General features: G+C 40.5%; 1 protein-coding gene across 9 annotated transcripts in view; it reads left to right on the forward strand.

Moving 5' to 3' along the window:
• The window catches only part of SPATS2L (spermatogenesis associated serine rich 2 like), a 168,201-nt gene that overhangs the window by 68,362 nt on the left and 85,662 nt on the right, over nucleotides 1–14,177 (forward strand). For 7 of the 9 annotated variants that reach the window (XM_017545196.2, XM_017545195.1, XM_037744529.1 and 4 more), the window contains exon 3: nucleotides 12,113–12,173. In XM_017545196.2, coding sequence (XP_017400685.1) covers nucleotides 12,135–12,173 — 39 coding nt within the window. In that variant the 5' untranslated portion in view covers nucleotides 12,113–12,134. Of the gene's footprint in view, nucleotides 1–1,344; nucleotides 1,455–1,565; nucleotides 1,709–12,112; nucleotides 12,174–14,177 lie in introns of those variants that run through there. The other 2 variants (XM_017545198.2, XM_017545199.2) reach the window with 2 other exon arrangements.

A 14,177-nucleotide genomic window follows, 5' to 3' on the forward strand; every position in this document is an offset into this window, starting at 1 on the left:
TGCCATGGGTTTCCGATCCTTTCTATGGGGAAGTGATATTGTAGTGATGGATTTGCTTCTGCTAATGCAGCTGTTTAAAAAGCATGGAAAACAAATGACCCTGTGGAAACAGAGCGCTGAGAATTCCTATGGCCTTAGCAGGGCTGCAGTCAGGCCCCTAGCCTTGGGCCGCCACTCTCTCCTCTCTGGAGTCACCCCACCTCTTCCATCAGGTGACACTATTAGATGGAAAAGGGAAGGGCATAGCCACACCAGGACAATTTGTGGTCAGAAGGTCAGGTTTCAAGGGCTGGCTCCATTACTGGCTTGATGCATGTTGGTAACCTCATAATCCTTAGACTCTCACCTGTAAAATGAGGACAGTGGGAAAGCCACCACATGAGCTATGAGGGAATCTATTTATATTTTTTATAGCACTTTTATAGCACTTGCTGTGTGCCAGGCACTCTTGTAATCACTTGACAAACATGGACTCATTTCATCCTTCTTACCACTTTATGCCATAGTTACTATTATTATCCCCATTTTACTAAGAAGGATACAGGGCCTAGATCAAGGTACTTGCCTAAATCCCAAAACTAGTAAGAGGCAGAGCTGGGATTCAATCTTGGTGAATTGCAATTGCTTGTTTTCGGTTACAGGAACATAAGGAAAAATCTGTATAGCAGAAAATAGGCAGTGTTTCCTCTTTGAGATTATCTAAGGGCCCAAGATCCTGTGGTTGGTAACAGGCACAGGGCTGGTGGTAGCAGCTTTCTAGGCTGACTGCCTGTGTGCAGTCAGCTAGATGGGCTCTGATGGTAGGGACCAAGTGAAGCCTGATCCAGGAGGGAAGAGAGCTTTTCTAAGAACATGTAGAATGTATGTGTAGATTTCTAAACCCCAAACCAGTGAACAGGTAACATATGTGTGTAGATACAGCAGGTCTGACAGGTAAGAAACCCCTCTCCACTCTGCCCCAAAGGTACCCTACCACATGCTTCTCACCCTGGCTTTTTCTATTAAACTGAACAAACATCAGGCAAGAACTTGACCCCCTTGTGTGAGCACATGCCCCTTAATAAAATGTATACCTCTGGACATGGTTTGTACATTTTCCATTTAATGCAAAATTAGCTAACAGATGTTTTCAATTAGGTCTAGAACCAGGAAACCTTTTCAGGGTACAGTGCTAGAATGTGTACTAATTGATTCATATGTCTGTCCTGGCGTCGCCCGGAAGCTAAGAAGCCCTTAGCAGACAGTCATGCCCAGAAACTGACCTTTGGTGTGATGACGACAGTCCCAGCCTCTTCTCAGCCTCAGGGGCAGTCAGTGTATAGGTTGCAAGTTCAGACTTAGAGCTATACCTCCCCTAAGATAAGAAGGATGAAGAGCTGGGATTCACTAACAGGAGCCTGAAGGCAAAAACCCTGGGCAGTTTTACAAAAAGGAAACAAGCAGTCTTTCAGAAGGTGAGTCTTTCTGTTGCTCAGGTGGCCAAGGCCACCAGCCCACTGCTGATTACTCAGCCACACCCAAGATCCTGCTACTACCCTGGTTTCTGGCTCCACATGCGTCACTATTAAGATGACTTACTGGTCACAGTAAAAGCAAGTTGATAAAAGTGGTCAGTTAGGGAACAGAGTTTATCTGCCTGCTGAGAAAGCCAGTCGCTGGAAACTGTAGGTGGAGAGCCCTGATTTGGAGCACAAGGAAACCTTAAAAAGTGAGTTGAGTTTGCATTTGTGGGAGACCCTAGGAAGGACAGTAATGGGGTGGAAACGGGGCGCTGGCTGCCTGTGGGTGCTCTCCTGGCTGGAAGTCCAAGCCCCGCCTTCGCTCCCAAGTATTTCTTTCCCACCAAATGCCATTGTGTTTGGGGCAGTACATCATATACTGTTTTTATTTAGCCAGTACCAGTGACATTTCAAGGAACTAGGAAGAACCTGAATTTCTCTGCCACTTTGAGAAAATTATTAAATGTTTACTAGGAGAGTTCTGACTCAATGAACTAGGAATACTGTGAGTTTGTGGGAACAGAGGTTTTTGAAACCCGGAATGTGCTGTGAAGAGATGATGGGTTTCTTCTCCACATTTTTTTTTTTTTTTTGAGACGGAGTTTCACTCTTGTTACCCAGGCTGGAGTGCAATGGCGCGATCTTGGCTCACCGCAACCTCCGCCTCCTGGGTTCAGGCAATTCTCCTGCCTCAATCTCCTCAGTAGCTGGGATTACAGGCACGCGCCACCATGCCCAGCTAATGTTTTGTATTTTCTCCTCCACATTTTTATTCCATGACAGCTGAGCCAGCTTCCCAGAGTTAGCTGTAAACATAGAGCTTTTATTTGCCAGGTTTACTTAGGGGTTCTCTTTGCTGGTCCAGAGTTATATTGCAGAACCATAATCCATGTTTCCTTTGGCTATGAATATATAGTGTTGTGCATATAAAGATGCCATGAAAAGTTTTAAAAGCATACGGCCCCATCCCTAGCCCCTCTAATGGCACGGCTGCCTCTAATACTCTTTTGTGCCTGACTCTCTGGGATGGATCTTTCAAGCTAGACAGACCTCAGCCCCAGTGTTGCTCTGCCAAGAACCTTGAGCCAGGTGAATTCCAACTCTAATTCTTTTAGTTCTGAATCTCATTTCCTGCCTCACCTCCTTGTCTGGCTCTCTCCTGTGCTTTTGTGTACATATCTGTCTTCATCGTTAATCTGTAAGTTCCTTTGGGGCCAAGAGCTCTGGAGCCAGGACATGTAAGTTCGAATCTCACCTCAGCTGGGTACTGAATAGCTGTGTGACTTAGTGAGTAGCTTACCTCTCTGTACTCCCATTTATTTTTCTATAAAATGGTGATAACGAAAATAGAAGTACAAACTGCTTAGGGCAATTCTGAGAATTAAAGGATACCGTTACTACATGGAACCTGCTTAGAGCATTGCTGGGTATACGGTAAGAGTTCAGTAAGTGTAGCTTTAACCATTGCCATCATTCCCCACAGGCCCTGGCGTATCGTTGGTGTTTAATGAATGTTTGTCAAATTATAAGAAAAATCATTGCCCTTTCTATAGGAATTGCGCATAGCTAGTTAAAGAAATGGGGGAAGGAAAGGAAGAAAGGGAATGCATGATATTTCTTTTTCAACATTGGAGAGTTTATGGTAAAGTACTTGGGGCTCCAGAGTATAAAGAACTATGTTTGATCTTTTGTCCAAACCCCTCTGGGATTTGGGATTTGCCAGCGGGCGGTGAGGGGGATGGGGGAGCAAAGCAGTGTGATTTGCAGGGAGAGAACCAATTACAGTGTGCTTGGAGAGGGTGGCATTTATTCTGCTGAACCTCTTCTCTGCTTCACATAACGCTGGCCACTTCACCTTTCCTGAGACGTCTCTGAGGATGGGCATATTTTAAAGACTTGAGCTTACATCATTGCATCTTAAAAGAACTGAGTATAATTGAGTTACTGATACAAGTGGGTACTTGCACAAGGTCCAGGTCGCCCACATCTCTATGGAAACATGTTTGCTTTAAAGCCCAGCAATCAGAAGCAGATCTTTATAGGAGCCAGCGTTGGGTCACTTTTAGAAAAAGGCATTTATTTATATTCTCAAGCCAGCAGAGACCTATGAAATGAAATAATTTCAAATTAAATAGAAAAACCATGCCGTAGGTGAATGCTAACAAAGCCTGCCGTGTGTCCTCCTCCCCCTGTGCTTGCACTGCCTTAGATCTGCCGCATTTATTTTAGCTGTCCTTTGCTCTTCTGCGTCCATTTGCATTCTGCTGCTGTGGGGAGGTGGTTTGGCACTTCATGCAAAAATGGCTAATCTTCATTCATAAGCATTTACCAGTACTAAAATGGAAAATTCAAAGCTGGGCCTGCCATAAAGTGTGTTTTGTGTTCTGCTCTGCCTTGTACGTGCAGCATATACGCCGTGTGCGCCACACAGATGACTCTGCCTGCCGTACAAGCACTCAGCACTCCGGGCTGTTGAGTGAAGATGTTCTCCCATAAAGGTCTCAAACTTGCATCAGCACATCTTGCCCTAGATCTGCTCAAGTGATATTCTAAGTGATTGGAAGCTTTTATCTGCCTCTGAAAGCAAGCCTTTTCAAATAAGTATTGACTGTTAATGACCTGTTTAAATAAAACATTCAATTTTCTTTCTTCCCCCTACAAAGAACTTAGTAGGCAGTGACATTTCTAAACCAAAGGCTAACCTTGCTTTTCAAAAGAGGCCAAGCCAGAGCTTTTAAATTTGGATTTTTTTTTTCTGACATTTGCCCTTAAAATGCTTTTCAGTGAAGTTGTTCTAACAGTGGGTTGAGTACATTGAAATGCCTTTGAATGAAAATGCAACCTTGAATTTTTTTCTCCAAATTAAGCAAAAAAAAATACCAGTCTAAGTATCTTCATATGAAATTCATATTTCAGTCATCACTCTGTTTCATTGTTTATGTTTCTCATTCCTAATAATTAAAGCGACTTTCCTCTAAGGAACAAGAACTTTTATTAGACTATGGAAATTAAACCACAGAAACACAGAGCAAAAGCACTTGAAATATAAGAGACCTCAGTCTTTACCATGCCAGATAAGGAATAGCAAAGGATGGAGGGAAAAGGAAGAGGGGACAAAACGGAAGAGAGATCAGGCAATTGAACAGTTAGGTAACAGAAAACATACCTAGCACTAAATTTAGACCAAGTCTCAGTTTTGTAGAGGAACACTTTCCCTCTTCAGCTGGCATGCAAGTGCCCCTGATTATGCTTAGGGCACGGGATGGTTAGTCTCTGGTTTAAAGGTGATCTTTACAGAGAAATAGCCTGGTACTGTACATCACTGGAGACGGCACCCATGCCTTTTATAAGCATTTCCGTCAATTCCCAGTGCCTGTACAGACCCGTAGTACCGGAGAGCCAAAAGGGACCACAGACTTTATTTCCTCCAACCTGGAGACCTGAGTCCCTCGTGCTACAGTGTGACCCGTCAGGATGAATGGTGCCCTTTATAGACAGATGCGAAGCCCTTCCAGCCCTCCCTATCAAAACCTACCTGTCCTGTTTCCCATCTTCTCAGAGCACTGCTCTCTGCTAAGGGCCAACTGATGGCAGTAGGAGAATGAAATAAATTAATCTATGATAGTGCACCTTCTTCCAGAGGTAATGGCATGCCTTCAACTAAGTAGAAATGCATGTTTCTTAAGAAGCTCATACTCAGAGGTACTGTTAGATACTGTTTTCCCTGAGAAAATTTTTGCTGCTTCTCAAATCACATGGCGTAATTGACTTCCTACATAGAAGATCAGTGCTGATTCTTCTCCTCTGAGGCAGCCATGAGAAAATGTCTCAGGATCTACGTGATCATAGTGATGCAGGATTTTTCAACAGCACTGTTTAGGCTTATACCAGAGTCAGGTACACGGACACTTTTAATTACTCCCACTTGGTAATTTAAATTAGTAATTCAATTAGTTATGCCTTTAGACCCCAAAATGTCATGGAGCCACTCAGCAGCATCACAGCTCCCAGGAAACAATTTGTTGGCTAAGGGCCCACTAACTGCAACCCTTTGCGCCCTCACCTGAGGTAGGAAGCTGCAGGAAAACAGCCTTTTTTCGTCGGGGAGCGGGGGAAGTGGGAAATGGAGTTTCTCTCAGTCTCCCAGGCTGGAGTGCACTGACACTATCTCAGCTCACTACAACATCCACCCCGCCTCTCAGGTTCAAGCCATTCTTCTGTCTCAGACTCCTCCTGTTCCCTCTCCCTGCCCAGCCCACCATGAGTAGCTGGGACTACAAGGGCAGGCCATCACACCTGGCTAATTTTTGTATTTTTAGTAGAGAAGGAATTTTGTCATACTAGTCAGGCTAATCTAGAACTCCTGACCTCAGGTGATCCACCCTCCTCAGCCCCCCAAGTTCTGGGATTACAGGTGTGAGACATCGCACCCAACCAAAAATAGCCATTTCTTTAAAACAAGTTTATTTATGCCCATTCCTATGTGAGTGGAGTGGTTTCATGCTGCAGTTTATGCATCCTGCACATGCACAAGACATGTATCATGGGCTTGTCTGGCCTGAGAAGGCAGGTCCCAAGGAATGGTTTTATTCTCCTGGCAGAGTTCTTACTGCAGTTCATAGACAGTGAGCCCTGTGACTCGTTTATGATGGTTTTGAGGTGCTATTAGCCCAATGGCTGTGGGCTGCTAAGTTGGACTGCCTTAGGTATGAGTCCTGGCCCTGACGCTTACTGTGGGACTTTGAGCAATTGGATCTCCTTGTGCCTCAGTTTCCACGTATGTAAAATGGGGATAATCTTAATTTCTACTCATAGAGTTGTGATGGTAAAATGAAAAAAAAAATGTACATCAAGCACTTAGCAGAGTGTCTGGTACATTTTAAGTTCTCCAGAAGTGTGCTGATTATTATTAAACAATATATTTGTGAAAAGATTATTCCTTAATGAAGTAAAATATGTAGGAAACTTTCCTTCCCCTTATCTCTCTAGGCTTCCATGAAAATCTGTTTCTTGTGTGTAGTGTTTAGGATCAAGAAAGAGGCTCTTTCTTTATGCTCTAGGATGGAGACTTAGTGGTTCTCAAGGTTTTGCTAGTGTGCATGTGAATACCCTGCGGGGCTTGTTAAGCACTGATTGCTGCGATGCCCCTACCCTCCAGAGCTTCTCTTTCTGTCTGGTGAGGAGCAGAGTATTTGCATCTTTAACAAGTTCCCAGGTGATGCTGATGCTGCTCATCTGGGAACCACACTTTAAGAACCTCTGCTCTAGGACAGCACTCTCCAATAGAAATACAACGTAAGTGACACATGCAATCCTACATTTTCTAGCAGTCACATTTAAAAAGTGAAAAGAAGTAGATGAAATTAATTTTAAAACTGTATTTTATTTAATCCAGTCTGTCAAATACTATTATTTCAACATATAATCGATATAAAACTTATCAATGAGATCGATATAAAACGTATCAATGAGACAGCTTATATTCCTTTTTTTTGTACTCAGTCTTTGAAATTTGGCCCTTCCAACACACCCCGCTTTAGACTAGCCACATTCAAATTTGGCTTTGCATGAAAATGACCTGGGAGTTGCTGTTTTCCATCACAACTTCCCCAGCTGACCTTGGGGCCCAGAAACCTCACTTTTTCAGAGCTCCCTGGTTAAGTCTGATTAGCCAGAAAGTCAAGTTGATCCAATCTCTACCAACTTGGTCATTTTCCCTTTTTAAGCCATTGTCATGACATTTGGCATTTATCTAACCCCTCCAGCTTACATTGTGCATTATGATAATTTATGGAATACCCTATTAATGGCCCCAAATATGCATGATTTTTATGTTTTTGCAAATCATGGGAAATTTTGGATTAATAACCTTGAAAATTTTGTTAAAATCATTACTTAAAATTTTTTCTTATATATTTCCTGTAGTTTCCTAAATCCAGTTCCAGCAAAGTGATGTAATACCCGAGAAAAGGAAAGTAAACCTAAGAGCAATAATGGGTTTCAGAGAAACAAAAGTGAAACTTTATTGCTGATTATGCAATTAAACAGGAGGGAGAAAGTAGACAAGCAAGTCAAAGTGATTAGACATTTCAATACATTGTTAGAAGTTTGCATGTTTTATATGATTGCATTAGAAACATAATATATATTTTTAAAACTTTACAGACTGTCATACATATTAAACTTCATTGAATTATGTCAGTTGGAAATACTGAGACAAACATATTTGTCAGAATTTCTATTATTTGAGTTTATTATTCATAAAAAAATGTTTATCTTTGTTCTAAGCTAATAGATTTTCTGGCTACTGTTAATGCATAGTCCGTAAGATCTTTGCTCATGAGTAGTTCAGTTCAATATAATTCTGTTTTTGAAGTGATTGGTGGTAACCATATTTGTGGTTTATCATTTTATGGTGGAAAAGTATATATAGCTGATGTATTAAAATGGTGAAATTCTTTTCTTTATGACTAATATGTTTCCCTAATAAGTTTTAATAATTTCCTTGATCTCTGGTTTTCTTTAGGATATATATAAAAATTAGATGATGATATCAATATATGTTTGTAATGATGTTACTGAAATCTAAATTGCAATTTTAAGGTAAAAAGTTTTAAAACAATATGTAAGCTGTTGAAATGTTGCACCAATATCAGGACTCATATTTCTGAGTATCTTAATTTTTTGTTGATTCATTAGTATGTGCGGAACATGTATCCATGGACTTGAATAGTTAGCCCTCAGTAACTGGTCTGTTCCCAGAACAATTTTAAATGACTAATAGCAAGGAGAAACCAGGTTCTTCTCAAGAAGTCAAAGATCCCTGTACCTTTCTTGTAGATTTAAAAGCTCTTGTGGTCTATATATGTTAAAGTATGAGTATTCAGTCATGTTTTGCAGTGATATACTACCAAGCAGGTGACCAAGATGTTAGGGTAGGTCTGTTTTCCCCAAACATCTATAACTCACTGTCGGTCCTAAAAATCACAGCATTAGAGGCTTCTTGGGCTAACCTAGATGTCTGTCTGTACCTTGGAGGGCTGGGACTTCACGTTGCTAAACCCTGGGCCTGTCATGTGGAATGAGGTGAAGATATATTGAAAAGTTCCTAACTACTTTAAACAATTAAGATTCATATGAAATTAAGCTGACTGGGTAGACATAGTTCATAGCAGAAAAGAGAATCTCAAAATAGGGACCCAGAGCACTTTCATTTTCATAGCAGGGAGGGTCAGCTCAGGAAAGGTAATGAGCACATGATGTTATACAGGTGCAAGGTGTGCTTTTGCACATTCTGGAGGGACTAGTGCCAATTGGAAGGTGCAGACACTCAACGAGAACCTTCAGGACACACTGAAAATAACCTTGCCTGTCCCACTGTTTCCCTAGTGTTTGTCCTTACCTGTAGAACCCAACTTGACTACCCAGTCACTTAAACTTATAATTCTATAAGACAAACTAAATTTATGGTCTGTTTAGATTAAAACACTTTAACTAGTTTCGCATTGTCTTTGTTGTGCACCAGCTGGCAGAAAGCTGTGATGTGGAGAGGGTATTGGAACCCACCTGGAAGGTAGAGCCTGTAGAGGCAGCCTTCCACATAGGAAAAATGATTGAGAGTAAATGGGCAAGGAATGGGTCCCTATAATTATTTTTATCTTATCTTCCCATCTGAGAAACTTAAAATAGCCCGATTCTACCCCACAGCCAGTATTTTCCTTCCACAAAAAACTAAAATTATGATTTGAATAAAATTGTAATTAATCTTACTAGCATCAGTCCCAAAGAGTCTTCTTTAGTTAAACTTTGAGGTCAAAGAGAAAAGGAATTGCCAAGGAGGGGTGTGTGTGTGTGTGTGTGTGTGTGTGTGTGTGTGTTATAGATATAGCTTACCATCCACTGTTACCATGTCTTCAGATCTCATAAATTTTCTATCGTCAATGGAATTTCTCCCTGATTCCTCTGCAGATTATAACATGTCAGCTTTAGAAAATGCTGCACATACAAATCCTAGACATCAAAGCCCAAATGCAAAAAAAAAAAAACAAAAGATTTTTCTATTAGATTTCTCATATATATAATGGCAAAATCAGATGTGTCCAGAAGAGTCAGCTGATCTGGTCTAATGAAAGGCATTGTGGCTCACAGGTTCATCTTTTAATGGCACCAAATTTAGCTGTCACCATTTAGTTCTTCATAGTTCTTGGGTATACCTCTCCCCCTTTCCTCCACCTCTACCTTCCTCTCATGCATATATTCATACTGTCACACACTGTAAAATTTACATACAGTGTATGTTTATATAATGCTAAAACTTTCATTTGAATAAGAAAACCAGTTGTCCAGACGTCTTCCAGTGTAATGATTACAGACTATCTTGCAGGCTTGTAATGACTGACCAAAGGCTTTACTTTCCACCCATGGCTTGTAAACAAAAACACCTAGTTATTTGTTTTTGTACTTCACACATCATTCATGTTCAGTATGAGAAATAATCAGAAAAGAATCCTGTCCTTTACAAGTGAGTAACTTTCAGGGGCAGGAATAAGTGAAAATAAAGTTCAAGTGTTACTTGCCAGCTATTAGGTTGGTACAAAAGTATTTGCAGACTTAGCCTTTACTTTCAATGGCAAAAATCACAATTACTTTTGCACCAACCGATTATCCTGTATACCAAGTAAGGGGATATAGAACTTACCATTTATAGAGTGTTTTCAATAGATTGGGCACTTTTGCAAAGCATTTGGGAAAGCGCTGCTTTACTGGAAGCAAGTATGCAGGGTCTCTCCTGCTAGCATGTCCAAATGCATGTGCCAGTGGCAGTATTATTTGGAAACTTATAAAAATCTTACTGTTTCTAATATTTGATAATTTGTCTCTGTGGATTCCTAGTTGAGAATAATTTGAATAGTAATAGAGTTAACATCGTTTATTACCAAACTTTCATCCTAAAATCAGCAAAAGATAATGGATCTAAATTTTTGCTTTATTTAAGATGTAGGTGTAAAAGAAAATAATTGGGAGGAATCAGAGATTCTTTGCAAGTCCGTAGCATGTATCTCCTCTGGAGGTGGGGACACTCATAACAAAAGACAAAAAGAATATAAGAAAGTGTTTCATTGGTTATTTATTGACAAAAAGCACTCAAAATGCAAACAGGTGGTATATGTTGATATCGTGGCCTGACTGGCTGCTAATTTCTGAACCAATCTGTTTGTGCATTTAAGTCATTTATTCTCTATTTCAAAAAGATTTAATCTATTAAAGACTTAAGATCTGTGTTCCATTATAATGGTGAAAGATTTTGACCAGATAAGGGAAAAGAAAACACAACAACTTGACTTTTCAGAATACAGATCTTTTCATCGGGGGCCACTTCACAAAGGAGGTTGGACACCAAAGACAGAAAACCTAAAGATTTTAAAGAAACAGAAGGATTATGGGCAGTTTTAAGGGTCCATTTGCAAATGGAGATTATGAACTTATGGACAATAAAAATTACGGTAAAGGTACATATGTATTAATCTGGAATGTTGCTCATAATATATTCGTAAGTGAAAAAACAAATTTAAAACTGTTGTATTCTGTTGGAGAGTAAGGCACGAGAAGTGGCAACTTTAGATATGGTGGCCAGGGAAGCCCTCTTGCAGGACTTGAGCTAAGATAGACTGCAGAGGACAGGTGCAGTGGCTCATACCTATGATCCCAGTGCTTTGGGAGGCCAAAGTGGGAGGATCACTTGAGCCCAGAAGTTTGAGACCAGCCTGGGCAACAAAGTGAGACCCTTGTCTTTACAAAAAACACAAAAATTAGCTGAGTATGGTGGTGCATACCTGCAGTTCCACCTACTTGAGAGGCTGAGGTGGCAGGATCGCTTGAGTTGAGGAGGTGGAGGCCGCAGTGAACTGTGATCATGCTACCACACTCCAGCCTGGGCGACAGGCAGGTTTTCCTTGAGGTTTGTTTTGAGACAAATTAAAAAAAAAAAAAAGGTTTTGAGACAGGCTCAACAAAAAAGACTACAGGAAAGAAACAACCCTGAAAAGATCTGAAATTAGAGCATTCCAGATAGAGAGAAAAGTTAAAAAAAAAAAAAAAAAAGGAAAAAGTTGGGGGTGGGTACTTACGTTTAAACCTGGAATCGTTTCCTCCTGTTTTTCCTATAGTGCTTAGTATCGTTATGTGCATAGATGAGGGCTATATTCAATAAATGTTTGTTAGGTTACCTAAGAGCTGATAAAAGCTTTGGGACAGTGAGGATTGTGATGATAATACTTAGTTAAAATAGGTACAATTTCCCTTCTCTCACTATTTTTGATGGCCTTTCTTTTACATAATAGGAAGAAACACAGTTTAGATAAATTCCCATCTGTCTTTGTCATTTTTCATGTCAATACAGTATGAATAAAAGATTTTACATTGTCTTCTAGAGTTATTGTAACATGCTTTTAGAAGATATCTAAGTCAAATGCTTAGCTTGAAAGTATTTTTACATTCTAAAATGATATTTATGATTATGACTGAATGAAGTTGTTTACTGTGTTGGAAGAGAGCATAAAAATAACACATTGAGAAATCAATTTTAAAGCTTAATCTTTTTTCCTTCTTTATAGGGCTGATTCCACTAGAAGCAAGATGGCCGAACTCAATACCCATGTGAATGTCAAGGAAAAGGTAAGATCAAGTTATATGTTGGCTCACAGAAACTCCAAACTGAGTAATGCAGTCCCTAGCCGGTAAAAACTCAATTACAATGGAGAAAGGGAAAATGGTTTCAGGGGATACATAATAAGTTTGCCACAGCAGCAAACTGTTTAGTAGAAAAAATAAGTAATGTTTACAGAAAGCATGTTAAGCATATTACACTCATTTTTTTTCAGTTACTCTTGACCATAACCCCATAAAGAAGATACTGGTGTTATTTCTGTTTTACAGAGGTGGAAGTTGAGAAACAGAGAAGTTAAGTAATTTGGCTAAGTTCACATAGCTGGTAAACAACAGAGCTGAGATTTGAACCCAGGCAGTGTGCCATTCCACAGTTCATACTCTTCACCCCCACGCTGGGTTGCATCTAAGAGCAAGAGTATTATATTACCTCTTCAGAAATGGACTCAGAGAGAGACATCCAGTGTATCACCTAGTGGTCATGCTGGGCAGCCTTTGAAGTTGCTTTCAACCCTGAGAGGTCATCACTGTGAAAATCCTCCAACTCCTCATGATTTGTTGGAGACTGATTCCACTTCAAAGCTCTTTCTAAGTCTGTGCTGTGTCCTCCACTGAGGGTCAGAATCCCTCACTTGCCACTTGTGCTGCCTTGCACTGTTAGCTCTTAAGGATCATAAACCATACACCATGAAGATAAATTTGTCCAACCCATTTATCTGACCCCATAGGAACTGAGGCCCTAGCACTGATTTGCTCGTGGTTGTACAGGCAAGTGGGAGAGCCTGGACGGGAGCCCAAGCCAGCACAATGCTGGTGTACCTTCCACAGCGTCATCCCACAGCCTTCTCTGGACTGTAAACCATGTGAGGGCAGGAGTTTGTCTTTCATCTCTTTATATCCTCACCATACCAAAAATACAGAGTGAAGGATGAGAGGATACATCTGTGGAGCCCTTACTACATTTTCTTTCACTTAGCAAAGGTGTAATAGACCCAAACACTGCTCTAGATACCTGGGGTATGGCACTGAACATGTAGATGAAGTTCCTGCTCCCATGGAGCTCACATTTGGGGGCAAGGAAGCAGAGAATAAACAAATGAACACAATTGTTCTAGGCAGTGATGACTACTATTAGAGAAAACAGCAGGGCGGCTTGATGAAGGGGGAGGCAAGGGTAGGTGGCTGCTCTACATGGGGTGGTCAGGGAAGCCCTTTGGAGGAGGTGACATTGGATTGAGATAAAGATGGGGAAAGAAACAACCATACAAAGACCTGAGGAAAGAGAATTCCAGACAGAGAGAAAAGCAAAGGAGATGCTTAAGGTGGACTAAGTTGAATGTGTTTGACAAGCAAGTGGTCAGTGTGGTCCGAGTGTCGTAGGCAAAGGTGATAGATAATGGGAGATGAAGTCAAAGAATACCACTTAGAATGCCGGCTCCCTATCCAGGTTCGTGGATTTCCAAGGGATCCGTGGTTAGAATCCATGGATCTATGAACCAAGATGAGAACAAATACATTTTTATCTTCACTAACATCTAAATGAAATTTACCATTTCCTCTAGTCATGAATGTAGGCAAAGGAAAAAAAAAAAAAGCCCACAGTAGAACAGCAGTAGCTGTGACTTTCACAATTAAAAATCCCAGATATTTTCGTATCCAATTGCATTTGTTGCAGATATCCTGAAATGTTATTTGTGCGTCACTGCTACAAAGTTACTGTAGTTATAGAATCCTGTTATTATAGGATGTTATTTGATGTGGTAATAGAGAAGTACATATATTACTGTAGCATGTTTGGTTTTTATTAATAGTCTAAGTATATTTCAATATAAGTAGTTTCCTTTGTAATCACATGTAGTTTATTTCATGAATTTTAAAACATTATTTTGAGAAGGACCCCACAGGCTTCACCAGGCTGCCAGAGGGGGTCTGTGTACTAAAAGGTTTGGAACCCATGATACTGCCATGTAGGGCATTATTCAGAGGGCAAAAGGAAGCTGTTGGAAGGTTTTA

Source organism: Cebus imitator, unplaced genomic scaffold, assembly GCF_001604975.1.
Source record: "Cebus imitator isolate Cc_AM_T3 unplaced genomic scaffold, Cebus_imitator-1.0 Scaffold178, whole genome shotgun sequence".
NCBI classification, from domain to species: Eukaryota; Metazoa; Chordata; class Mammalia; order Primates; family Cebidae; genus Cebus; species Cebus imitator.